Source organism: Triturus cristatus, chromosome 12 (assembly GCF_964204655.1).
Source record: "Triturus cristatus chromosome 12, aTriCri1.1, whole genome shotgun sequence".
Classification (NCBI taxonomy): Eukaryota; Metazoa; Chordata; class Amphibia; order Caudata; family Salamandridae; genus Triturus; species Triturus cristatus.
This window is the reverse complement of record NC_140595.1, coordinates 527,984,347-528,010,296: the sequence shown is the minus strand read 5'-3', so window position 1 is coordinate 528,010,296 and position 25,950 is coordinate 527,984,347. Positions and strand designations below refer to the sequence as shown.

Genomic DNA, 25,950 nt, shown 5'->3' with positions numbered 1-25,950 from the left:
CTCCTCAAAATAAATAATATATATGCCCCTGGGACCTGGAGCCCAGGGGCTCAACAATAAACAAGCATTAAAGACCGCGTGGTTTTTCCTGCAAACATTTTTTTTAAATGCTTAGCCCAGGAAGTCTGGGTATTCCTAGCATACCCCGTCTCTATTTTTTTTTTTACTTTTGCTTTAGACTCAACTGAGTCCCAATCCCAAAATGGCTGCCAACACTTCCTTGTTGAAGTGTTGGCAGCCAATCAGATCTCAGGATGAGATCTTTTGGATCTGCGGAGAATATGTGTACGTAGATGTACAAATTGCTTTTTCCTTTAATATTTCAAAAACTACTAAATAGATTTGCACCAAATCACAAAAAGATATCTTTCTGGGCCAAGATCTAGCTTTCTGCCAATTTTTTTATAATTCCATTCAGCAGTTCTGGCTGTAGTTGTGTCTAAAATCTCTATGGGAATCAACATTGGAAATGCAGTTTATAAGGCCCCCCTTTATTCTCTCCCCCGCCTGAACAATCACCCCGAAATGTTCCATGCACAACAAGACACAGGAGGGCACCTTTTTGAGAAACTTTTGTGAAGATTTGTCAAGCGATGCCAAAGTTATAAGCAAACCAAAAACGCTTTTCTTATGGAAACTAGGTCCTAACTATAACTACCTACTGGTGACGGCCAGTAGGTAAAATATATATATTGGTGTTTCCCAAACTCTGAGCAGATTTTAGATGGGTCTCAAAAGTCCAAGTAATAAATAAAGATGCCTTTAAATTCTGTTTTTATCCTGTCACATGTCCTGCACTTCAAATACAGACTTCTGATGTCAGGCTAGGTCTTCTGACAAATTGCTGCTTAATTTAACATGGGGATTGGTGTTTACAAACTCCTCCAACTTTGTGGTCAGTGAAAGAAAAGTAAAGTGAATTATGTGACAATCTTGCTGGGGTACAGTTGTGTGAAAGGAAAGGCAGTAGAATGTCGGGTTTTTGTAACATACGACAAAATTTAAATACTTGCAAATTATCTGACACGTTCAGCAGTTAGGAAAGCAAAATTGAAGCACATTTGTTTTGTAATTCTGTGGTGGAACTAAAGATTTTATGTGATCAAAACAAATCAAGACTCTTTACTTGATGGTACCCAAATTATACATATTCACTGAAAACGGAATTCCACACATTATCATTTGTGCCCTGTATGGTTTTTATCAGTAAAACTGTATATCTGTGCAAATTTGGTGACAATTTTAATGGAAAATATGCTACCTGTATATATGACAGTGTGCTCCCACACGATGCTTTAGTCACATAAAAAGTTGCCCGCCTTATGTCCATTAAATCTGGTGGGTCACAAATGTTTGTTGTTCTAAAAATCGAGTTTTGGTCCTACAACTTTTGGGAACTTCTGGTCTAAGTAATACTAACTTTCCCCCTATGGCTGTTTGAAGACGTTCACTTCTAAACATTGTAAGCACATAGAAAACTAAAAATGCAATAGGTCACTACATGTGTCCTCACATGCATATGTTACTTAAAAAGCATCACATCAAGTTATAATAGTTATGGCAGACAAGGCCGCTGTGGTCTTCCCTTTGTCTACATAGACCAAGTTGTCTCTCCCTTCCTGTCCCCTGCTCTGTTTATCTGCCTTTAATTTTATTTGAAGGTCACTTTCTTTGTTCTCCATACTTTTTACATATGGCGCATTTCCCCCTCACTTACATAAACGTATCTATATATAAAGCACCTCTTCTGATGGGAGGCATCACATGCGTTCCCCATTAACTTTATTTCTGTTTTTTTTCATTTCTAATTATCATGGAACAGCGTGTACCGTGGTTGGCTTGTGTGGCAAACACCTGCATTCCTCGTTTATCTGCTGTTTTAACTTAATCGAAAACCTGTTATCAGTCAAGGCATCAGTCGCCCGTGGTCAGGGGGGCCGGTGTGCGTGCCGTTTTATAGCGCCCTGGGCTACAGCCCTCCTGATGGAGTCTAGCTAGGGCTGAGCCTGGTTTCCTGGTTCCGTGGTGATTCAGGGCCGGGTGGTTCACTCCGGTTCCCCCGGTATAAAACCCTCTTGCCCACCAGTTGCGCAAGTCATTTGTCCGGACCGAGGAGTAGGCCGCAGCCTGGGGGGAGGATGCAATGGCGGAACTGCCCATGACCGAGATTACGGTGGAGCCCGCTTCAGCCCATGGCCGCTTCACCATCAGCACCCTGCTCGGCGCGGAGGACAGCGGCAAGGCCGCCTACGCCCAGGCCGAAAATGTCCCCTACGACACTTTCCACGCCAACAACCTCACCCACAGCAACACCCTCTATATGCGGACCTTTGGCTACAACACCCTGGACGTCGTGCCCGCTTACGACCACTATGCCAACACCGAGATTTCGGGCGAGACCAAGAAGGTTAGGCCCACCCTGGCAGACCTCCATTCCTGCCTGAAGGTAAGGCACGCGCAGCGCGGAGAGAGACATCTCGGTGGGTTAATGCTCATGCTACGCTGATCTTTGCACCGGCACTAAAATAGCTCAGTGTCCTGAGCACTTGCTACAGAGACCGGGGTGAAACCTGCCCACCTCCCAAACAAGTCACAGTAAGAAAGCTCAGTGTGACGGGCACATGCTGCTGCTGCGACAACGTGGATTTCTGCCTTCTAAAATAGTAGGCTTTAATCATATATATCATATAACTACGTGATGCGCACGTGTATGCCTTATCACCTCCCAGCTTTAAATGCTCGCAAGAAAACTCTGCCTGTCGCGCTTCTACTGCAGATATATGTGTGCTACGTGGAGGTCACAGGTTCAAAGAACAATAAGAAGGCTCTGTGTGTTTAGAGTCTGCTGCACAGATCTGCGTGTTACCTGCTACAACTACAGGAACGAACGCCAGTGAGAAAACTGAAGGCGCCTGGCCCAGATACGGGGTGTGCTAGGAAGGCCTTTAGCTCAAAGCCAACACGCAGGGCAGGCTCAGCCCGCCCCTCATTCTGCGGCCATTTTATGAGTTACATTGTTTAATTGGGCTCTAACCATACCTATCAGTTACGTCACCACCCGAGGCTTGGAGGTCAGAGCTCGATTCTCTACTTACTACTTAAGTACGTTGTCTAGTTCCGGGCAAGTTACTTTGTGTCCCCGCGTTTCACTTTTCTCTTGTCCTCAAACTGTGAACCTTTGCAAACCGGGTATTCCCGAGTGTTGAGCACAACATAACACCTTCTTTTTGATTTCTTATTGCTCACAAAGCCTCCTCGAGTTTCTTTATGTCCACAGTTGGGTTGTCAATGTCATGCGTGGCAAGAATGCCTTTGTGTGTTGACTGATGCGGAGGCACGCGTTGGGCCTTAAAACACACATTAATTAACAAGTATTGATCATGTGTTTGAAATCCGCGCACTGTATAGTCACTGAAGGGCCGGCGTATGCAAGAAATTCTACAATAACGTGATAACACCAACGAAAAGGGATATGCATTATACACAGGCAACGTCTGTCAGTATTAGCGAAGACCGCCCTATTAGCGTGTTTCCGCTTATATCAAGCATTATCACTCAAATCTAAGATTTATTTGTTACAGAGTTATGTATGGTTTATTTTTATTAATCCTTTTGAAATCTGCGGTGCAGTTGTGCTAACAATTCACACGATGGCGCTATAGGCTTTGTGCTTTTTATGCTACAGGCTCACCCTATCATGCTTCTGCGAAACATCACTGTGTTTATTTGTTTAGGTGTTTTGTGAATACCGCATGCTGATTTTGGTCATTTCAGTGTAGGGGCAATGCCATGGCGAGTGCACAAGTGGCAGAGTTACTCGGTGGAGAAGAGTGCCTGTAAGTGCTGCTTGGAGAAAAGTGTTGCCGATACGTATTGATCATTGGAAGACATAAACGTGGAGCTCAGAATTAAGTTTGAGACCCTCCATACAAGTTGGGCAGAGTGGGGTGGGGTATTTATTTTAGCACATGAGGTAAATACCATGACCCCAGAGTGAAGTGTTCCCCACATGTGGTAAATACCTCCTGTTCCAAGTTTCCAACTTGAAAATGAGGCATAACATACAGAATCCGTATTTAACACACCAAATCCGGAATATGTTGCCCTTTTTACATGCCTTCTCCCATTAATTTTGGCAGATTTGACCTGCAGGAATCTCTCACGGGAAACTGCAAGGGTGTGATCATTATCACATAACTCATGAATTGGATCCATTCGCAAATAAAATTCGAATTTAGGGGCCAGGTTTATGAATGACTGATCTCCAATTGCAAGTGAAGAATTTTGTGAACCAACCTACGGGATTAGTCTATATGAAAAAGCATTTTTATCTGCCCAAACACCGAATCAAAACGTTTGTGGTCGAAAAAAATTGTTTGTACATCAGCCCCTTAGCCATTGACTTGTACTGAGGATCCGTGAGCCTGCTGAGTAGAAATATGTGCCACACGATGGTTCTGACCCAGCCCTTCATCCTTCTGAGGTCAACATATTGAGTAAGACTTCATTGGCAATACTAACAACTATTATTTATAACAATTGCATGTCTAAGTCATAACACTTTATGAAAAAAGTTGTTAGAAATATTGCAAGGGTGGGGTGGTATAGAGTCCGAGACAGACGTAATCTTATTTGTGGAGTACCAAATTCGGTCACAACAGCGTCCATTTCACTTTGATCAATAATTTTACTGACCACAAAGGGGAAACAATTGGATCGATAGAAATGTACGTCCGTCGAACCACTGAACATTAATGGAGAACATATAAAAAAAACATGTAAAGGCCCCGGTTTCTGCAAATGTCGGACACATTTGTGACGTCATGCGTTTTTCAAGCAATGTAATGATCTGAAACGGTCAGCTGAAAGTGTATAAATTATGTATTTAGTGCCCAGTGACGGTAGGTTCGGCCTAGCATTCCATGAGCTGGTTAACATTAGGATAAAATGAGTTTACTCCCAGCTCGGCCACTGACATAGTGTGGTCTTCTGCATCCCTTGACCTCGTTACTTGGCTGTACACTACGTGTGCTTAGAAGCTAAGTTTCCAAGTCTCAACGAAAAGATAGCACTGTGGGGAGAGTGCCTTCTGCTGTGATTTTTGTACAATCTTCATCTTGGAGGTTCGAACTGCAGCATGGCCACTTTAGCCATTCATCTTTCAGAGGTTGATAAAATAGGTATTATTGAGCAGGGCAGTGGAAATGCCGCTTCTAGACCCTATAACCAGTTCAGCTTGTAGGGTGCGTGCACTGTAGGGGCATGTCTCAGTACATATGATGCAAGCACTTTTTTATTTTCCAAGAGTGCCTAATTTACATCTCTGTTATTGTGACATGCTCATGGCGAACTGACCATTTTCCAAATTGCATGAATAACAGGTGGGCCAGATTCATCAATTCTTTCAGGGTCCATCCCCTTCTGATTCAGGGCCTTGTCCCTTCATGTGGACTCTCCCTCTTAGACCTACACTTGGGGATGCTTTGGAAGTGAGCGTCTATTACCTCCCCACCAGCCTTCCTGGTCCTCACGCATAGATAAGGAATAGAACCGGTAAGTTAGGTGTTGATGTAATGTGGATTACCGGTAAGTCATAGGACATTAACACGGACGCTTTATTAACCTCATTGAAGTTGAAAATGGAACCGAATCTGTGGTAGGCAGGACCCCTGACCTGCAGCACCTCTCTTACACCCTCACCCATCTGACGAAAACAAATCAGTGGGCCACTCGCCAGACGGCTCCGCATAGTGCATGTGCGCTGTTTGGTTTCACGCCGCTCACTTCTGTGTGCAGTCAGGTGGCCCCTCTGCTTATTTGTGGTCGTGTTTACCGAGGCTTGGGAACTTGTTTCTTAACACCAACACATTTTTATGACATTCCACCACATGTTGGTGTTGTATAGCTTGTCTTAAACGGGGAACATTGGTAGTGAGTTTAACCTATCCATCCATCCATCCATCCACCCACCCATCCATCCATCCACCCACCCACCCACACACACACAAACACCCACACACCCACACCCCCCCACACCCACCCACCCACCCACACACACACACACATACACACATACAAAAAAAGTACAAGCGTGCACAGACCATTCTTGCAGCTTTGATGACCTGGAATATTCCAAATTGTCACATTTGTTGCACTGTGATGCTTGGCAGGTAGGGTCGGTATTGACATTTGCTAGTGCTGGCAGGGACAAAGAATGGTGCAAGCTGCAATGTACTTCTGAGGTATATATTTGGTCCTGGTTCTTACTTATGTGGATATTAAGCACGGGGTGGGGCTGGCAACGTGGCGCGCCATGCTGACGCACTTACGCCATTTACGAGACCTCCTCGCGCTCTCAAGAGTCCAAGGGCGCCAGCTCGCTTAGTGACGTCTGCTTGGGTTTTGACACTTCCTGGGGCATCCTTCACCAGGCTGACTATTGAAAGTCCAGGAGCACAGATGATCAGCGTTGCTTCTGGTGCTAGAAATTTTTTAACTGCACCTTTGTTAGAATGAGGAGAGGCTGACACGTTTCTATTGACTAATTGGGTGGTTTACAATTACTTTGTGACTAAGGCCATTTAAAATACACTCGTGAGGCAGCGCAACGAGGACTACACAAGAGATTAAGCAATAAATCCCAATCACGGGCCCTTGTAAAATAATATGAACCACGAGGTAAAGTTTGGTGCAAATGTTTGTCTTTGGGGGGTATTAGAAGGTAATGTATTATTTTTATTTACTTAAACAAGTTGAAAAGCTCTATTTTAAAAAGCCCTACTAAAAGGGATGACATTTTTTTATGGCTGCCGGTGAAGCCGAAAAAGAACCAGTCAGGCATTTAAGTAATATCTTTGACATCAAGGATAAACTTTCCTTATCCGTCTGTATTTGGCTACACAGGCCTTAGTGCCAGTCTCATTGCTTAAATGTCTCTCCCTGTGAAAAGTGCACACATTTCTTAGTAACGTTGAACAGATTGGTCGGTCCAAGTGTTACGTTGCTCAGTGCAGATTCGTGAGGCTCTCTGTGGTCCTGTACGTGTGAGTCTTTGTGATGACGCGAGCTGTCTCATGGAGCACTGCTTTGAAGAGAGAAAGAGAACGTGTGACCTTCAGGACGTGCATCCTAGTCCTTAAGGGGCTGTGCAGGGTCAATTTAAGAATTTTGAGGGCACGGTGTGAGAAGTTGGCCTGGCGATGCTGTTTTCAATGGAGAGCACTGAAGACTTGCTGCTTGTGACGACTGGAGAGGTGTCCGCTGGAATCCGAAGATGGATTGAAGTTGAAGAGGACCTGAAAATTGAGGGGACAGAGTTCAAAGTCACTTGCCAGTGACCGGTGGCCAGCAGGATGGATGACCACTGATGTCGCGTCGCTTCAGGTCATCGATGGTGATTTGTCTCTTTGCTCACGAGGTCCAGGAGAGATCGACAATGACCAGCAGCTGGATTCGGAAGGTCCCACAATGTCTGCAGCTGATGACAGTGTTGGCAATCGGATTGGAGCCAACAAACCTTGGCAACTGCAAGTCTCGTGTGGAGTGAAGATTGACGGTGATGCAGACCAGCAAGGTCTGATGGACTTACCCAGCAAGGGTAAATGAGGGCAGGCCCGGAGCAACCAGGAGAGCCCTTGAAGTTGGTTAGAAAGTCTTCGGGAGAGTCACTAGCCAACGGGCAAGTAACCGCGAAGACGCCTTTGCAGGAAAAGTTCCACAGGAGCCCACGGTCACTCGAGATGGGGTAGGCCGCTGATTTTTGGTACCAGACCTGCTAGGGACTTGGACTATAGATGGTCCAAAGCACAAGTTCGTAGAAAGTTGTTTAGGGTTTGCACTCGCAATCAGTGCACGGTTCCCTGGTATTGCTGTTCCTCGTCACTCGTGGGGTCCAGATGCCACAGCTTCACTGGGGACTCAAAATGGCCATCGAGAAGTCAGGAAATCTGCTTCAGGGGATGCAGGGACTTCGGACTCTGGCGGGAGCGGTGACATTTGCAACCGTTGATCAAAGTTACTGGTGCCTGCCAAGCAGGGGAGTCACTCCTTGACTCCAAGGGAGATTCTTCAGTCTTCCAGAGATAGTGGAACATTGAAGGGCCAGGATTCTTCTTTGTAGAGCATCGTCCAGGGTTAATCTGAATTGCATTGGCAATGCTTGCTATCTTATAGTGAAGATAGGGGAGGGACTAGCTCTATGTCCACTCCTCTAGGAGGGTCAGGGTAGTGGGTGGTTACACCCACTTCCCTTTGTCCAGTTTCGCGCCAGAGCAGGGGCAGGTAGCCCCTGAACCGGTTTGAGCTGGCATATGCACAGAGGAGCCTACTGCTCCCCCAGCGCAGGACTTCAAAGCACTCTAAGAGTGCACCCACCCAGCTCCAATACACTAAATCCTGTCTGGGAGGTGGTGACACCTCCCTGTGACAGGATACCGTTTGTTGGGCTTCCTCCACTGCGAGTTTCGGTCAGCAGCAGGAGGGCAGCCCAGTGTCTGTGCTGGTGGCATCCATTTTGTGATGCCAGGGCTCTAGGAGATTTCTACCGTTTAGTACAGTGGGTACATGTCATCCCCTCTAGAAGGGTGGATCATACTCCCACACCAGTTACTGGTGTGGGGGTATGATTCCAAGTTGTTTGACACCAAACACGACATGTTTTGATGCATTAATTCCAAAGTTAGCATTTACTGCGAGGTTATAATGCACTTAAGAGTATATGCTTTAACCGCATCCACAAACAGCAGCAGATAATAGACTCTGCCAGCTGCAGAGGGGTCCTGCTCATGCAGAAGCACCCCCTCACATAGTAAACCAAGCACCCTGCCCTCAGGATTTTTAGGGCCTGCAAGAGGGGTGGCTGATAGGTTTATATGTGTGTGTATGGTGAGATATAGGAACCTATACCTCAGTGAGGAGTGCTAACACAACCTCACACAGGCTGCAGTAGCAGGCCTGTGGTGTCAGATTGTGAATGCTTCCCAGGGGTGGCATAATACATGCTGCAGCTCCTGGTAGGCCTGTGAAGTACCAATGCCCTAGGTACCTAAGGTACCATATACTAGGGGCTCATAAGGTACCACAGTATCCAATCACTAGTGCATCTAATATGCACACCAAGTTGTTTAAGGGAGTAAGCAGATAGGCTGGGGTCCTGGATAACAGGATCCCAGCCAGACTAGTCAAAAACCATTCAAACACCAGGAAAAAAGTGGGGGCAACCATATAGTCAGATTCCACCTTCCTACACACGAGCAAGGCATATTTTGGGTGCCCTTGTGCGGAGGAAAGTTGAATTTTGTTACCCATTTTCTACTAATTCAAGCCCACTTGGTGGCAAACAGTATGGTAGATTTTAACAGGGTCAAGTGAAAGCCTGTTGAAATGTATCTTGTCCAGGACCCCAAAAATCCTTAATCTCACTGGTGATAAAGAATGTTTAAGTGCTAGCAGTAGGCTAGAGAGGTTTTCCATTTCAAAGCATTTTATTACATTTATAAGCAACTACATTGGCATTTCTGTTACGAGGTTTAGTTAAACTTAGTTGTGTTGTAGTAAATACAGGTACTTTGGTATACATGTTTAGCAAAACCCTTCTGCATTGACTTGCTGTGATATTAGGTAGAGGATGATAGAAAGAAAGAGGATAGGAAAGAAATAGAAAACACAGAGCTCATCTAGAGACAAAGTTCACTGCCCGTGGGGTCTTGGAATGTAAGGGGCTTGGGCAATTGGTAACTTGTCCTTTCCTTAAAAAGTCTCACAATCTGTGGTTTGGTGTTCTGATGCTAGGAGGAAGGAGTTTTTCTGAGCAGCACCAATTGGTACCATACAGTTTGTGCTTTTTTAATTCAATGTGGAATTTTAAACAGAGACTAAAGATTACATAGAAACTAAGCGATTTCGATTTCGTGTAGGAAGCAAGACTTGGTTAGAAGTTATTGAGTTTAATTTAATGTCATTAGGCCATGCTTGGTTGACCTCATTTTTAGGTCTTGCCTAAGGCAGCTCATGTGGTGTCTCTTACGAGACCTTATTTTACCTTTCCGTTGGGTTAAAGGCCACCTATTGCTTACCATTGGTTGGCTTCATTGTCACTCTCATTTGCTTGCTTCTTATTCGTCAGCCTCTGTAGGCTTTCCTTCTTCATCTTGTGTTGTTCCTCCCCTGGAGCATGGATGCTTTACTGTGCCCTTCCACTGCTTTCTTTTTCAGGTGCTACTTTTTTCCTTTTTGTTTAGACACTCTATCAGAGTGTGTTTGTTCTACAGCTGCCTCCCTTATGTAATCCCCATCTCCTTGTTTCTCTTCCAGCCCCCTCCTGCCCACCTGTTGTCTGTGTGCTTCCCCCAGTGCCTCTCACCCACCCTCAATTGTCTGTATACCACCCCCAGCTCCTCCGGTCCAACCTCCATTGTCAGTGTGCTTCTCCGAGCCACTTCTCCCTACCCTTCTTTATCTGAGTGCTTTCCCAGCCCCTTCTGCCCCTTCTCTATTGTCCACGTGCTCCCTCATCCCTTTTTGCCAGTCCCCACCCCTACCCATGTCCTACTCTCCCGCCCTCCTTCTCTCTGTATTGCATCACCCCATACTCACTCCCTTGTTTGTTTCTCTCCAACAAACAGAATAGTGGGTTGTGGGACAAGGCAACAGGGGGGGAACAGCCATTACAACGCGGTTTTTACCACGCAGTGCAGTTACATCGCATGCGTTACAACGCATGCGATGTTACAACGCTATGCCATTACAACGCAAGTCTGTACATCGACTTGCGCTAGATGGCGTGCTAACATTACAAATAGTGTAGTTTACTATCCCAACACCTTCCCTACTGTTAAGTGGACTGGAGTTGGAATAGTAAATTACACTTTTTTAATGTTAGCACGCCATCTAGCGCAAGTCGATGTAAAGACTTGCGTTGGAATGGCATAGCGTTGTAACATCGCATGCATGTAATGCATGCGATGTAACTGCACGCGTGGTAAAAACCTGCGTTGTAATGTCATACATCCCAACAGGGAGGGAGGGTGGGAGAGAAGGATGCGAGTGGGGGGAAGACAGACAAGGGGGGATGAGGAGCACACGTCTAAAAATAATAATTAAAAGAGCTCTATGATGCAGTCCGTGCTAATTCCCTTTTTTCCTAAAAGCACATTATTGCTGCCCGTGTAATAACTCTTTTAAAAAAAAAAAACTTTTAGCCAATAGCTTTCATAAGCGAGACATAGTCAATGCTTGTTAATTTTCCTTTGGAGAACAGGAGAAACTGGAATGGACTGGGACAAGGTCAGGCCTTGCAGCCAACCCCACTTCGGGCACAGCTGCACACTGTGTGTGCCAGGGTGTAGGCTGCCCCCAGGTTATTAGGCATAAGGCTGCCCACTGGCCATATCCTGCAGTGCAAGTTGGGTTGGCTGCCCACTTGGGGTTGAGTGCAGAACATTCCTGTCTATATAATAAACAAATGACATTAGCTAATGAGATGCTATTTCTCTGTCTTTCATGGGTACCATTGTCCGTTATTTTGGCACTGCGGTACAGCGAAACGCTGAAATTCCACCGAACCATTCAGGACACGTTTGTTATTTGGTCCTGTGAGAAAATCTATGGGCTCAAAATTTAAATAAAACTACTCCCTCATAGTGAACACAGCTTTTTTTTAAATAGCGGGCCCTCTGGTACTCCAGCGGAACCATGAACAGGAAGTACAACCCACAGGAGATTCCCACTGGCTTCTCTCATTGGCTCTGTGAGTACCCCGGTACTTATGGGAGGTTAAAAAAAAAATGAAAGAAATCATTTGAATAAAGTACTCAGGAGACACTGCTCAAAAAGAAAGCCCAGGCCCTTTAGAATCAACCACAAATGATTATGTTAACCACCATTACTGGAACTGATGTTTGAATTAGACAGTTGGCAGTACAAATAGTCTGAAGCCACCATGGTCTCAGACAGAACTGGAGAGCAGCACAAACCAAGTGCATCATCCACCATGCCTAAGCAATGTTCGCCACCAGAAGATGGTCTCAGACAGAACTGGAGAGCAGCACAAACCAAGTGCATCATCCACCATGCCTAAGCAATGTTCGCCACCAGAAGATGTTGACGTCAATGTGCTCTCAAACTCACTGGTGAGAAAAAATGAGTACACAGGAGGTGATGCGCTCTTTTTGCCTAGCGGTGCTCCAAATAGGAAAGACTGGCCAATATTCAATGGGAACTGGAAACCACTGGAATGTGGAAGCACTTGAGGACTGTGTACCCAAACACTGTAGTGCGTGCAGAGGTGCATAAGAAATGAGCCATCGAAAGACAACCAACTGCTCCGGAACAAGTGCTGTAACAAGAAGAGGAAGAAAAACTTGCAACATTTTGGAATGTAATGCAGACCCTGTCAGAAAGTTGTAGCCTGTGGTTAAAGTAACAGAAGAATATATTCCAGGGCACCTGCAAAAAGACCACAAAGACTTAAGTAAAACATATCAGCAGTAATAAAAAAAAAATGGAAACACCAAATCAATTTTTCTCTCAAAAACAGTAGTTAAAAGCTGTTAACAGATAAGAAAAACAAAAAAAATCATAAAAAAGCAGTAGTAGAGAACTGCAAATAACGTTTTGATAAACTGTAAAATTGAAAAAACTCAAATTCGACTCTGTTCTATGGATGGCGTTAATTGCTGAGGGTTGGATGTGGGGCCTTGCTGCAGGCCATGCCCTGCTCCCAACCTCCAACGCTGCAAGGGGTTTGCTTTGTTCTAGGGGTATAGTGCAGGGCTTTGTTGCAGGCCATGCCCTGCTCCCAACCTCCAACGCTGCAAGGGGTTTGCTTTGTTCTAGGGGTATAGTGCAGGGCTTTGTTGCAGGCCATGCCCTGCTCCCAACCTCCAACGCTGCAAGGGGTTTGCTTTGTTCTAGGGGTATAGTGCAGGGCTTTGTTGCAGGCCATGCACTGCTCCCAACCTCCAATGTTGCAAGGGGTTTGCTTTGTTCTAGGGGTATAGTGCAGGGCTTTGTTGCAGGCCATGCCCTGCTCCCAACCTCCAACGCTGCAAGGGGTTTGCTTTGTTCTAGGGGTATAGTGCAGGGCTTTGTTGCAGGCCATGCCCTGCTCCCAACCTCCCAACGCTGCAAGGGGTTTGCTTTGTTCTAGGGGTATAGTGCAGGGCTTTGTTGCAGGCCATGCCCTGCTCCCAACCTCCCAACGCTGCAAGGGGTTTGCTTTGTTCTAGGGGTATAGTGCAGGGCTTTGTTGCAGGCCATGCCCTGCTCCCAACCTCCCAACGCTGCAAGGGGTTTGCTTTGTTCTAGGGGTATAGTGCAGGGCTTTGTTGCAGGCCATGCCCTGCTCCCAACCTCCCAACGCTGCAAGGGGTTTGCTTTGTTCTAGGGGTATAGTGCAGGGCTTTGTTGCAGGCCATGCCCTGCTCTCAACCTCCAATGCTGCAAGGGGTTTGCTTTGTTCTAGGGGTATAGTGCAGGGCTTTGCTGCAGGCCATGCCCTGCTCCCAACCTCCCAACGCTGCAAGGGGTTTGCTTTGTTCTAGGGGTATAGTGCAGGGCTTTGCTGCAGGCCATGCCCTGCTCCAAACCTCCAACGCTGCAAGGGGTTTGCTTTGTTCTAGGGGCAGAGTGCAGGGCTTTGTTGCAGGCCAGGCTCTGGGGCAAAACCCTGCCGCATAAGCCCTCAGGCTCTGTCTGGCAGAGGATTGCCCACCCTTGGGGTGTTGGATGCAGGGCGAAGCTGGAGGCCAGCCCTGTGGCCAACCCTCTGCCATGTATGGGCAAAAGCTGTGCTCAGTGGGAGAGTTGCAGGATGTACAAAAATGCAGAAAGTCGCTGAAATAAAGGGTAAAGTGACGTTCTAGGGAGGTAAGGTAATAAGATTTTAGCTTACGTTTAAAAAACCCTAGAAAGTTACTGAAAAAAAAGAAAGTTTAATGTGTCCTTGTAGTTAGATCTTGTAAACATTTTAAAATGAATATATATAAAAAAAGACACTGAAATGTACCAGTTATAGTGTACTGAGGTAATTATAACTTGCGTCCCCACCATGCACTGCTTATGACCTCACAAATTACATCACTCATGACATGGTAAAATGACATGATTCATGACATCAGTGATCATGTCACTGATGACATCATCCAAGCTACTGTTCCACAAATAGAAACAGTGTAGCACTGGAGACTAGTCACATTCAGTATGGTGAAACATGCATGGTGCACACTTTAGCTACCAGTGAAGTTTTAAGTGCCAGCAGTACTTCATTAAAGCACAGTAGAGACCAAGAGCTACTGGTGTGAGTTGCAGACGTATGCTTCAAATAGGTTGTGCTGTAATTCAAAGGCCTCTTACCAAAAAGATGTCAGGAAAACTAAAGGTTCTCCTTACAATACATTATTCTCCTGTGAAAGTTTGTATACATGCTGAAGTGAAAGAGTTGTTATGTAGTAGTACAGACAATTTCTATAAAAAATGGAGATTTATATAATTTGAGATATTTAATACCAAAGTTTACTGAAATTCTTAGGCATACATTGCTGTAAAATGTATAATGTATGACGGACTTACTTACTGACAGCGCAAATCGCAGTATGATTAAAACCGTTCTTAAAACAGTGTACACCATTCTGCTCATTTCGGGACCATGTATAGGGTATTTTTACATAGCTGCCTAGGTTTCAGATTGCCTATGTGTGATATTTTCATAGCTTCAGTGGAGTTATGAGTGACATTCAAGGAAAAAATGTGTGACACTTAGAGTGACACTTTCTCACGAACAAAATCAAGCAATGAAATCCAGGGAAACAGTTAAATATCAGAAATTACACCCATTTGAGCAACGAAAAACTCTGAGAAGATCACAAAACTGCTGCAAAGGACTAGAAATGGAAGTGCACCAGTGCTTAATTTGTAAAAAATAAAAAAAGTACCAGGGCTCTTGTCAGGAGGCCTCTGCTGCTTGCACCACCCATTGTCACTGCCAGCGTTGCCAATGACAGTACCTACACAACTACTAACCAGCACACTGCTACAAGTGTGACAATTCAGCCTATTCCAGGTCACCCAAAGCTGCAAAAAATAGCGAGAGCGGCAGATATTAGTTGTTTTGAATGTATAATGAATTAATAAACAATTGCTGTTCTGCTCATCTCTAAATTCTGCAAACAGCGCCACCATGTGGCAGCTGACATAAGTGCCATTGTTGAAAATTAGGTGCCAGTGCCAACAATGTAGTGCCATTGCAGAGCACCACAAGCCACAGGCTAAAATTAAGCACTAAAGGGCACTAACACAGTGCCCTTATAGTCTGACTGTACTGTAAAATAAATGTGTAACCATGATATTAAACAAGTCTTTCAGAGGCAGTACTTTATTAAAGTTCTATGCAAAAATGCAGACGTGCAGTTAAATACAAAAGAAAATCCTGTATGCAACATGCTGTGACTTGCATTATAAAATAAGCAATGTACTATTAAAGTCCATATGTACATACTACCAGTTAGTTTTAAACCCATGTAATTTACACAAAGCACCCTCCACGCCATCAGCTTAGCAGCAGGTGCTGTGCGCAGAAGTTCCACAAGTAACAATAGGATTTCTGTGACAAAAGCAGTAACTCACAGCTATCCTCATAAAATACAGTTCTGTGAACATGCGTGGTACATGTTCTTTTCATCCTGCCCTTAAATCAGTCTGAGATGCTACTCCCTTAATGACATTTTAAGATTAGATCTCCTTTGATTGACTCTCTCGACACGATCATCCCCTAAAGGAAAGATTGCATTGAGTACACTTTTTGCACTTTTCTTAAACGTTAATTCTTAAGGTGCTAGTACCAGTTGGTGTTAGCACCTAACTTAGTGGTACTCGTCATAACCATGTTGACAGAATGAGTGATAACTACAAAAGGTCAAACCTTTTTTTAGATTACTGCATGATCATATATGAACTGTAGGACTACCTCATAGCGCATACTTTTTTAATGGCTTTGGTTTTGTTAACTGTGGTGTACTCCATGGTTGGCTGTTAACGTTATTGATTTTGTGGATAAAAAGAGTTTGCTCTTGGAATTGGGAGGGATTTCAGCTCCGGGTTGAAAGATTTTTTTTTTATCTTTTCCCTGGTTGTGTATGGAGTTCCCAAAAGTCTGGAAGCTGTGACTGACAAGGCTCTTCTACCAGATCTCCCTCTTGCTGTTTGTGTAGAATCACAAACATTGTAACATTCATTGTTGTCAAAAACCCCATCTGGAGACTATTTATTTAGTGAGTTTGCTATGAAGGATTACCAATTTAATAAACCAAACTGTGTGAAAGATACATACATAATTAATGTTATTTTGTTATAAAGCTAGCAAAGCTCTTTCACGCCTTAAGGAACTGTGGTCCTACTTGCGTGTTCACATTTTTAAGCAAGCTGCTGCATTGGTTGTCCACCTAAGCGCACTCAAAGTGTTTTTTTTAAAAACCCGGATAAATACTGTTGCGAAATTCCAGTGTTGAAGAGAGTGTTGCCAAGGTTACTACAACTTTGCATTCTTGAAGGTGTAAAGTTGAAGAACCTTTCTGTATTCTTACATGGAATGTGCATGTATTGATCTTTTTTTTTTAAGGGATCAGAGTTAGATCTTTGTTTAAAATCACCCTACGGTCTCTTACAGTGTTGGTGAGAGACCCAACTGCTCTAGCTTATCAGGGGAGGTCTTTAATTTTCCTTTTCTGTTAGAAGCAAGCCCTTGTCTTGCTACCAGTGAACTCAGATAACTGTAATTGATCTAGGTGGACATAGGCCTGAAGCAAGAATCCACGTAGCAAGCTGTCTATGCTCTATCTCCACCTGCAAATGTGCAGTATTTTGAGTGAAAAATGCTGAAGAGAAAAGCTAATGGTTGAACATATGTATTAAGCAATGAGAGGGACACCGTGGACCATTAAAGCATTATCATGATTAATTCTTATTATGTCGCCTTCCTATAATTTTAATTGGCGCTGGGGGTCCACAGCAACTCCTGGGGGCCCCTGCCAGGTTGGAAGGAAATTGACATCAAAAACATCCTGCATAATGGTGAAAGTACAGAAGGAATCAAGTCATATGTCGAATCTATACTTGACAAGTGGAAAATAGGCTTGTACTTGGTAGATTGAGCTGTACAGTTACCTTTTAACATTACAGGTATTCCACATCACTTCCGTGCAGCAGACAGGGCTCCAACAGTATATTTTAGATGGTGCCACAAGAGGACAGTAAATGACGCATCTTCTTTCCACACGTTCTTTCGCTAAGTCTTTCATATTTAAACTACGACGTTGCTTTACTGTCTCTAAATGTAAGCGACACTAGTCACAAAGTGGGCGTATATGCTGTGTTTTCACGGCACATAAAGTCAGTCTCGGACGCTGCGCTGCTATAATGCAGTGCGACTGCCGCAGTAACTTTAAGTTACCTGCGCGCAAGTGGTCGAAGCGCTAAAGATGTGTGATAATGCATTTTAATGCAGTGGTGCGGGACCCCACATTAAAATGCAGTATTCTAATGCGTGATGCATAGTACGTAGCAGGGCTGTGAGGGCTGCCCATAACAACTGGTACTGCCTGCCTTATAATTTGCTAATTTATAGAAGTGACGCAGTGAACTTAAAATTCTGGGCCAGATGATGTATTTAACAGACACATCTCATTAAGGCAAATAATAACCAACCTTTTTTTTAACAGTAACAGTTGCTGAGGCCATTAATTTCAATAGAGCCATTACATTTCTTACGCACATCAATACTAGTAAAAAAAAAAAAAAGTAAAATAATTTCTACTTTGTGGGTGATTTCACCACTATGCGTCATATTCCGATTGTTGCTAAAGAATCTGCCCATAAATTCTGCAGATGTTATGGAATATTGGGTCTTTGTGTACCCAAAATACCTCCCACTATGAAAAGCTAATAACAAAAAGTCATATCAGTTGGATAATGACATCAGTGGTGTCATCAATGATGTCATTTAACATATCATGACTGATGTAATATGTGAGGTAATAAGTAGTGCATGGTGGGGCGGCGCAAGATAGCGTTAGCTCAGTAAACTAAAACTGGTTAAACTCAGTGTTTTTTTTAATCATATGTTTTTATATTATTACAACAACTAACTATCATACACATCGCCCACTATGGTTTCTAGACTAATTTAAAGTCAAATGTTAATTTTAAGCTCCTTGTGTATTATGCTAATCCCCAGCATATGCTGGCTGGTGTTGCAGCCGAGCCACTGATCATCCTTATACTTGCCAAATGTGTGAGTCCCAATCTTTTGCATATCCTCTTATTTCAGTAACAAAGAACCATATTGTTAGTAGCAGTGCAATTCATTTTATGCACACGTGGAGATACACCTTGGACAATTAGAAGTTAAAAGCGGCCAATCCTAGGAAATCCTTCAAACAGTGGAGGAACAAGCGAAAGATGATTTAGGTGATTCAGATAAACTTCCACTAAAACATGGTCAGATCCCCCTGCAGGGGCAAAACAAAGATACCTAGGCTTAAAGTGCCTTTGTCTCATCCCTTTGAATCACAGGTCTAGTCTTACACACAGGAAGTATGGGGTGTTGGGTAGAAGGATGAGGCACATAAAATAGCAAAGGAGTTGATGAATACAGAAGCTAAGGCTAAATCAAGTAAAAGAGAATAAGAAAAAAAAATTAACTTCTAGCCAGAAAAGATCAGGTGAAAAGATACAATTGGAAAGTAGGAAAATAAGTTTAACCGTCCCAATAAAAGCGAATGGAAGTCTGTAGGAAAAAATGTAGAGATGATTTAAAAAAACACACTCACTGCCTCTATCTGACTTCTTAGTGAAAAGTAATCTGATTCGGGAGTGCGCATGGGTGAACAGGGATGGGAGGTTGTCCACAGTCAAAAGAGTTCTCTTCAAAGGTGGTTTCTTCCATCAAATAAAAATGTAAACTGCAGATTGGGCAATGAGGTTTCATATAAGACAGTTAGGCAGAAGTTGTACCTTGATGACTGCTGCGGAGTCAGTGTCTTGAATATGCTCTATAAATTCGCTCTGTACCTGGAGGACACTGGCAATTTTATTTATTTACATATATTTTTGGGACTGTGCGGTTGTGATCCTCGGGTGAGAGTGAGAGGACACTTTAGATAGAGAAGCCGCAGATAACCGCTGGCACAGCCCCACACATTGACACAGTGAGGGGAGAAGAAGGAGGGCAGCATTGCTAATGGTGTAATGGTATTGGAAAACTCGGTCATGTAGTACAGCGTCAAAACTGTATATCAGCAAATGTGGGTCTAGAAAACAAGTTCTTATTGATGTTGCTTTCTTTCAGGAAAGTAGGTGGTGGCTGCCTATGGATTAGTGAGTCGTTGAGTTTATGCGCGGTAGGAAGATCTTCGTTTTTGCTTAATTTAGTTTTGATCAAGCTGAAGGAGGACGTCATTTGGTTATTAGTAGATAGGAAGAGCCAGATTTGTAGAGCCCCTTCCCTAGCCAGGCACTTCTTGAAATTAGAGAGCACAAAATGAAGTTCTTTCCTCTGATATCTTAGCTTCCTCTAGCAATGGTAAGTTTGTTTCTCGGATGTTTGAGGACATCCAAATGAAGAGCCTCATACATGAGGCATGGAGTCATAAAAATGCTGCATGCTTCTATAGGTAGCCAATTAAAAGCTGCTACAACATGGTTGCTGTGGTCGTGCCGTCTTGTTCTGGTTATGTATTGTACAGCTGAGTGAAAAATCAATTTTTGGATTTTGGGAGGCTGGTGGAAAGAACATTTCACACAGTCAAGTCTTGTATGGCCAGGACTTGGATCAGTTTTTTGGCCATTGGGCAAGAAGTGTCTGATGTTCCCTAGGATTCATAGATGGTGATTTTCAGGCAAGGCTGGATATCGTTTGCTTATTAGGGAAAGGCAACATTATGCTCCTGCAAGGGCTATCCTAATTGTTCAGTGTAAAGACTGAGCAGGATGATGGGTTGGGGGGGGGGGGGGCTGGCTAGAGCTTCATGGCACAACACATGATAATGGAGTGAATATAGATAATGAGGTGAAGGTTTTCACTTGTTAAAATGGGTTAGAGGCACGATTGAAACCATTGAAGAACAATGGGTCTGACTTAGAGTCCAGCGGACTGGATATTGCATCACAAACGAGACGGATCTCCAGCTCACCGTATTACAAGTGCATTATATCTCATGGCACTTGTAAGACGGCGGACGGGATATTCGTCATCCTTGTGATGGAGTAACCTGTCTGCTGAACTCTAAAATAGGCCTAGTGTCTTCAAAGCCGATACCCACTGTTAAACGAGCCAGGAAGATGTGGTTGATTGTGTCAATTAATCCTAGAAGACAGATATGTCCCTTTCACAATGTTGTTCTTTCATAAGAATCAATCCGACTCTTCATCGCAGTCTTGTGAAAGAAAACACCATCTTTTAAATTTTGTGTAGTGCTTGTTTTGCTCAGTGGGACCATATAACTCCAGATTGACATCCATTGCGGACATTTGGCAGATTTAAATTCCCTCATAGCAGGCCGGAATTTTCAGATGCAGCTTACACTTTTTCATAAATACAGCCAGTCAAGGTACAAAGGACACGTCCTAAAGGTCCTCTTTAGTTTTTAACTTATCTGGGATCCCTCTTTCCCATGACTACTGAGGAACATAGACCTCTAGGCATTTGAGTTCCCCATAGATGCTAGTAACAGAAAGCAACATACGGGGGTAAATTGAATAGCTGTTATTCCAACCCTGTAGGCAGCTTGAGTCCAAACTAACTCCTGCTTGAAAGAAGATGCTTCTTCTCTCAGATTTCATAAATAATGTTCAGAATCCAGGACCGCTACAAATTCCGTTCCAAGGAGGGCTTGATATAGTAGAACACTGGGATTTTAGTGATGCACCAATGAAAAGGTTTCTCTAAACAAATATGTTCTGAGGCACCTTAAGTCGCTTGGCCCGTTAGCCACTGCACCTGATGCCCCATTGATAGCCACGCCCCTGCCGATAGCCCTAACATGGAAATACAAGCACGGTCACGCAGTTACATGTATATTATTCAAGGGCAAGCTGAAATTTGAAACTACTTTTTATAATCTTTTATAAAATATAGACTTAGAAACAACATCTAGCCAAATAAATACACAATTTAATATTTCTATCTTGTGTTACATATACTTTTCACCTTTCCACAAATCACTAAAGAATCTTCTTTTCAAGCAAAACCTGCTAAATCATTGATCTGTAAGTCACATTACTGTTAAGCTTTAATTGTGTTCTTGTACGCCTATGCTTGTTTTCTGTGCAAGGCTCAATTACCCAAGAGTTGGGTCTGCTTTGTCCAATAACCACTGAAGGTCATGAATAGAGACAACAAACAGGAAACTGGAAAGGAATGAGAGAAACTACATGAACTTTGTGATCTGATGTTTGACGAACATAGCTATGCTATATACCTCTTTTTAATAGGTATGTGTATTCATATTTTGTTTAACCTGTTAATTTTAGGTTACGAAAAAACTTAATAAAAACTATAAACATAAAAGAAAAAAAACAGGTTTGCAAACCAGGATAAGAGTGTACACAGTATGATAGTCATCAATCTCATGTTGATCTATTTTTTCTGGAGTGGCGGGGGTAGGAGACCCAATGGCTGTTCCTGTGAAAGTCCCTTGGAAGAGGGGAGCAAATGTCTGTAGGACCGCTCCATTATTAAGGCAAAAATATGTTTAGGGCTGTGAAAAAATCTTTTCTGTAACTTTCTTCTGTAGGCCTGTTGGTACAATCGATGAAGCTGGTCAGCCCAGAGTACACTGACGAAATGAAATGACGAGTCAGCGATGGGTCAGGAGTAGTGACATGTTATTTGGGCATGTTGTACCATGATAATACTCTAACTATGGTCACTTTGCAGCTCCGGCATAATGATGTTTTGCAATTTGCATCTTATAAATGTATTGCTCTCCTTGTATTGTTTTGTGACTGCTCCCATGTCTTCGTCCTTCAGCAGGACCCCAGCCAGCACCATCCTCCCATTTACGAGTCAAACGTAGACCTGCCAAATGGAGAAACCGAAGAAGTCCTTGAGGAAAAGCCCCAAGGAGAGCCCGTCAGGTTTGGATGGATTAAAGGTGTCATGGTAAGTGCTCAATCACTCCTGCACTAGGAACGTTTATCAGAGTCAAAGACTGAGGCTTCCAAATAGATCACCAATCCTTAATTCGTGCTAGTGGTTGCACCCATTTTTGATAACTGACACTTGCTTTTTAGTATCAGGCTTTGACCCAGAGCAGGAAAAGAAATGGAAAAAAGAACGAGGAAGATAGATGAGAAAGCATGGATGAAAAAGAACCTGCAATAGGGAGATAAAAAGACAGGAGGTCTTGGCAGGTAGATGAAAGAGGCATGAAGTGGAATCAAAACTAGGCAGCCTTGGAATTCAGCCACACCCGTATTTTGCAGTGCTGATGGTGGGTTTGTAAGAAAAGGCTGATTCCCTAAACCAAATATTTATTAAATTAGAGGTTAAACATTGCATGACCCCTGAGTACAGCACTGCTTTCAAAGCTGTGAGTGAGGAATTGGGACACCCACCAGGACCTATTTTCCCTTACCTTGATGAGGAATGATCAATTCTTGGATGATTGTTCTCCGATTCTTGGCCAAGGTGCAGTATCGGCAGGGATAGTTGGATGACACAGGAGTGGTTGAAGGTGTCTCTCTGTGACTTCAGTAGTTAAAGAAGAGTCTAGGGTGTGGGCCACAGAGTTAGCCTGGGCTATCGATTCAGATGTACCTCTGACATTTGGTCATTGAACGTTGATGTTTAGTCTTCACATGCTCGGCCACAAACTCCCAATCAATGGTGTTGTCAACACACCTTCCCCTCTTGATTCACAAAGATTTTAGTGACTTGAAAAAATGTTTTGTGAATCAGACTTGAGTGTTGAGATCTCATGAAATAAATCTTAAGATAACATTTTTGAAACCAAGCAGTATGGATTCTGCTTGTATCCCTCAATGGTAATTCAGTTAAATGGTCTTAATACCCAGAAGAGCCTTAAAAATATTTGCTCAAAAATCCATAGATTTTAAAAATGTGCAATCGCAATTTAAATCGGAAAAATATAACATGTACCACAGTTTTACACCTCCTTTAAAAAAATCTCATTGACTGCATTACTACACACATTTTTCATGTATTTAGTTAAACACAAACGTCAATTTCGGAGTCTCTAACATAAAGTTGGGCCAAAAAGAAATGATTGCGTGACATGTCATTCTTTGATTCCTCCTGATGCCAATCAATTGAGTGCCATTATAATGAGCAACAGTGACACACATTAATTACAGCGCTGAGAAAAGGGACAACTGCATGCATTATTATTGTCACAGTGTGGCTGATCGTGTTGTTTCCCATAGATCCGGTGCATGCTGAACATCTGGGGAGTGATCCTCTATCTGAGATTACCATGGATCACCGCACAAGCAGGAATAGGTGAGTTCCTTGTAAAAGTACTCCAATGATGGAACATCTGTGGGCTTCTCACATCTCGTGGACACGACTTAAAAGTATCTAGATGAGTAATTCAGAAGTACGAGTCCTGATTCATTTCAGAGAATCTGGGCATGTAGCACGGATGGAAGAATAAACGCTATAAAATTGGTCACTGCAACATTGACAAACGACCATGTAAATTCCTTGTTCATCTAATTTAAAAGTTTTTTCCCCCCGATTAATACATTTTAAATCACGCACTCTGATAAACTCTGCTCTCTTCTACAGTTCCCTGTAGAGGTTTGCTCCGACTGGTGCAAAGGGCATTAGCCCTCCATTTTCCCATCAACATTTGATCTGGATACTATAGGCCATTCACAAGGCAGTTGTAAATCTCCCGACGGTTGGTGTAATAAACCTGTGCGTTGCAGAGACTTACAACTATTGTTTGATTCGCAAAATTCGCAGGAATTCAGATCACTTTCACCGGATTTCTCATAACGTAAATGCATAAACGTTTGCTACTTCCAAGCTGCTTGTGACGAGTTAGTGTGGTGGAAAATAGTGACGTAGCCTCGTGTAGGTTTCCCCATATTTACAAAACGCTGAAGAAATGGCGTAAGCCAGTGATGTCTGAGGGCGTAACTTATGCACCTGTGTGTAGCCTACACCCACTTGAGTTTTCTCTTGAGTGTCACTTCTGAGTGATCCCAAAGGCGTGTCAAAGGAGTTATAGGGAACCTACAAGTTAGGACTAGACACGTTGGGAATTTCCCAGCATTTATCAGTGCATTTCCGTAACACAAACCTGCACATTAAAATTACACCTGGAGGGCCCAAACGGAACTACCACTGAAAGTGTGGATGTCACTAACCATCGGGTATCACTGTGGTGGAAGGAGAAAGAAATGTAAGCGAGAGAAGAAAGGTTATATCAAGTTAATAAAAAATGTGTCAGCTTTCCTATCCCTAAAATGGTGCATTATACTTAGTGCATGAAACAGGCCTATGGGGGCGAGGAATAGAGTTGTGAGTGTATTTTGTATGTGAATCCCATACAATAAAGGCTGTCCCTTACAACAATCATACTGTTTGTGAAGGAAAGGTCAGTAAACACTCAACAGGTTGGCATAAGTACCATGGTAAGCAAAACTTAATAGAGCAGTAATATACGCCAACATCAGTAGATCGGGCATTAAGTATTGGGAAGATAAGTGTGGGTAAGGCAAAAATGAGCTTTTGAAAACCCAGGAATCTAGGAGTTAGATTATCTTTTTCACTTTCCTGGCCATTTTCCTCCCAGACATTCCCCTGCAACAACCCCAAATACGGTTCTATGTAGCACTAATGAATGCAAAAGGTCTGCAGGTGGAGCACAATTTTTGCTTGAATAAATGACACCCCTGCATGAATATTGACAGTGTGTGCAGTGTTGTATGCGGTTTCAGACGTTTGCCATGCGCAAGTCTGTCCCGCATATAGACACAGATTTGCGAATTAGGCACATCCTATCTGTATTAGTGCCATTTTCATCATTATGGACTGAGAGCACATCTGGTAATCATAAATCAGCTCTGCTCAATGGCAATAGCCTTCCTCTGGCCATGCCACAGTGTTGAACTCTTTATCACTTGGAGGCCTCGGGACGTTGACAACCTTCCTCCTGGTCATTAAGGACACTGTTTCCAGTCCTGGATATTTGTGCGGATGCCTAATGCATTCTGGGTGTTGTAGTCTTGTTTTGCTTCCATTGAATTTATTAAATGAACACACCAAAAATAAATGATTTGTAGGTGAACTGTTCTGGGCAGGAGGCTGTCCATACTGACCTGAAGTGAGGTGGCTACTCTGTGTCTGAACTCCTTTCACATTAACACGTGCTAAGAACACACATAAAAGTCTTCTTTTTTTCTGAGCATCATATCAAGTCTCATATAGCAGAACAACATTAAGACAACCCAGGGTAGTTGTGATGCTTGATGGAAACCGCTACTTAAGACTACCAGTCAGTAGATGGAGGAACTCGCATGAAAACAAACAATGACAATTCTGCAGCCGAGGGCAACGGGATCGCCAAAGGTAAAATGTCTCACAAAAAATATGTGAATGTTGAAAGAGGTTATGTATTTTAAGCTGAGACAAGCTAAGTACAGACTGCAAGTATCAGAGGTTGGATTATGAAATTGCCCGGGAATCAGAAGGTGTTTGGGCATTCTTTTTTCTCCACTCATGGCACTTCCACATTAAAAAAGAGGCTGCAAATGCTTACTCAGCACCTTCTGTAGTCTGATTTTGTGGGTGGATATTTCTGATATATGCAGCCTCAATTAGGCGTTCCCCCATTTGAATGGTGGCATGGCCAAATGCAAATTTCTGTCATGGCAGAGAAGCTCTTCGGGGGTTTACTGACTGCGCATCACCTAGGAAGTGGTAAAAAG

The 25,950-nt window shown here is 43.4% G+C and overlaps 1 protein-coding gene across 2 annotated transcripts in view; it reads left to right on the top strand.

The window, feature by feature from the left end:
* Window positions 1-2,086: 2,086 nt before the first annotated feature.
* The window catches only part of SLC12A3 (solute carrier family 12 member 3), a 297,158-nt gene continuing 273,294 nt past the window's right edge, over window positions 2,087-25,950 (top strand). The window contains exons 1-3 of one of the 2 annotated variants that reach the window (XM_085637358.1): window positions 2,087-2,446; window positions 22,025-22,153; window positions 23,437-23,512. In XM_085637358.1, coding sequence (XP_085493484.1) covers window positions 2,144-2,446; window positions 22,025-22,153; window positions 23,437-23,512 — 508 coding nt within the window. In that variant the 5' untranslated portion in view covers window positions 2,087-2,143. Of the gene's footprint in view, window positions 2,447-22,021; window positions 22,154-23,436; window positions 23,513-25,950 lie in introns of both variants that reach the window. The other variant, XM_085637357.1, reaches the window with a different exon arrangement.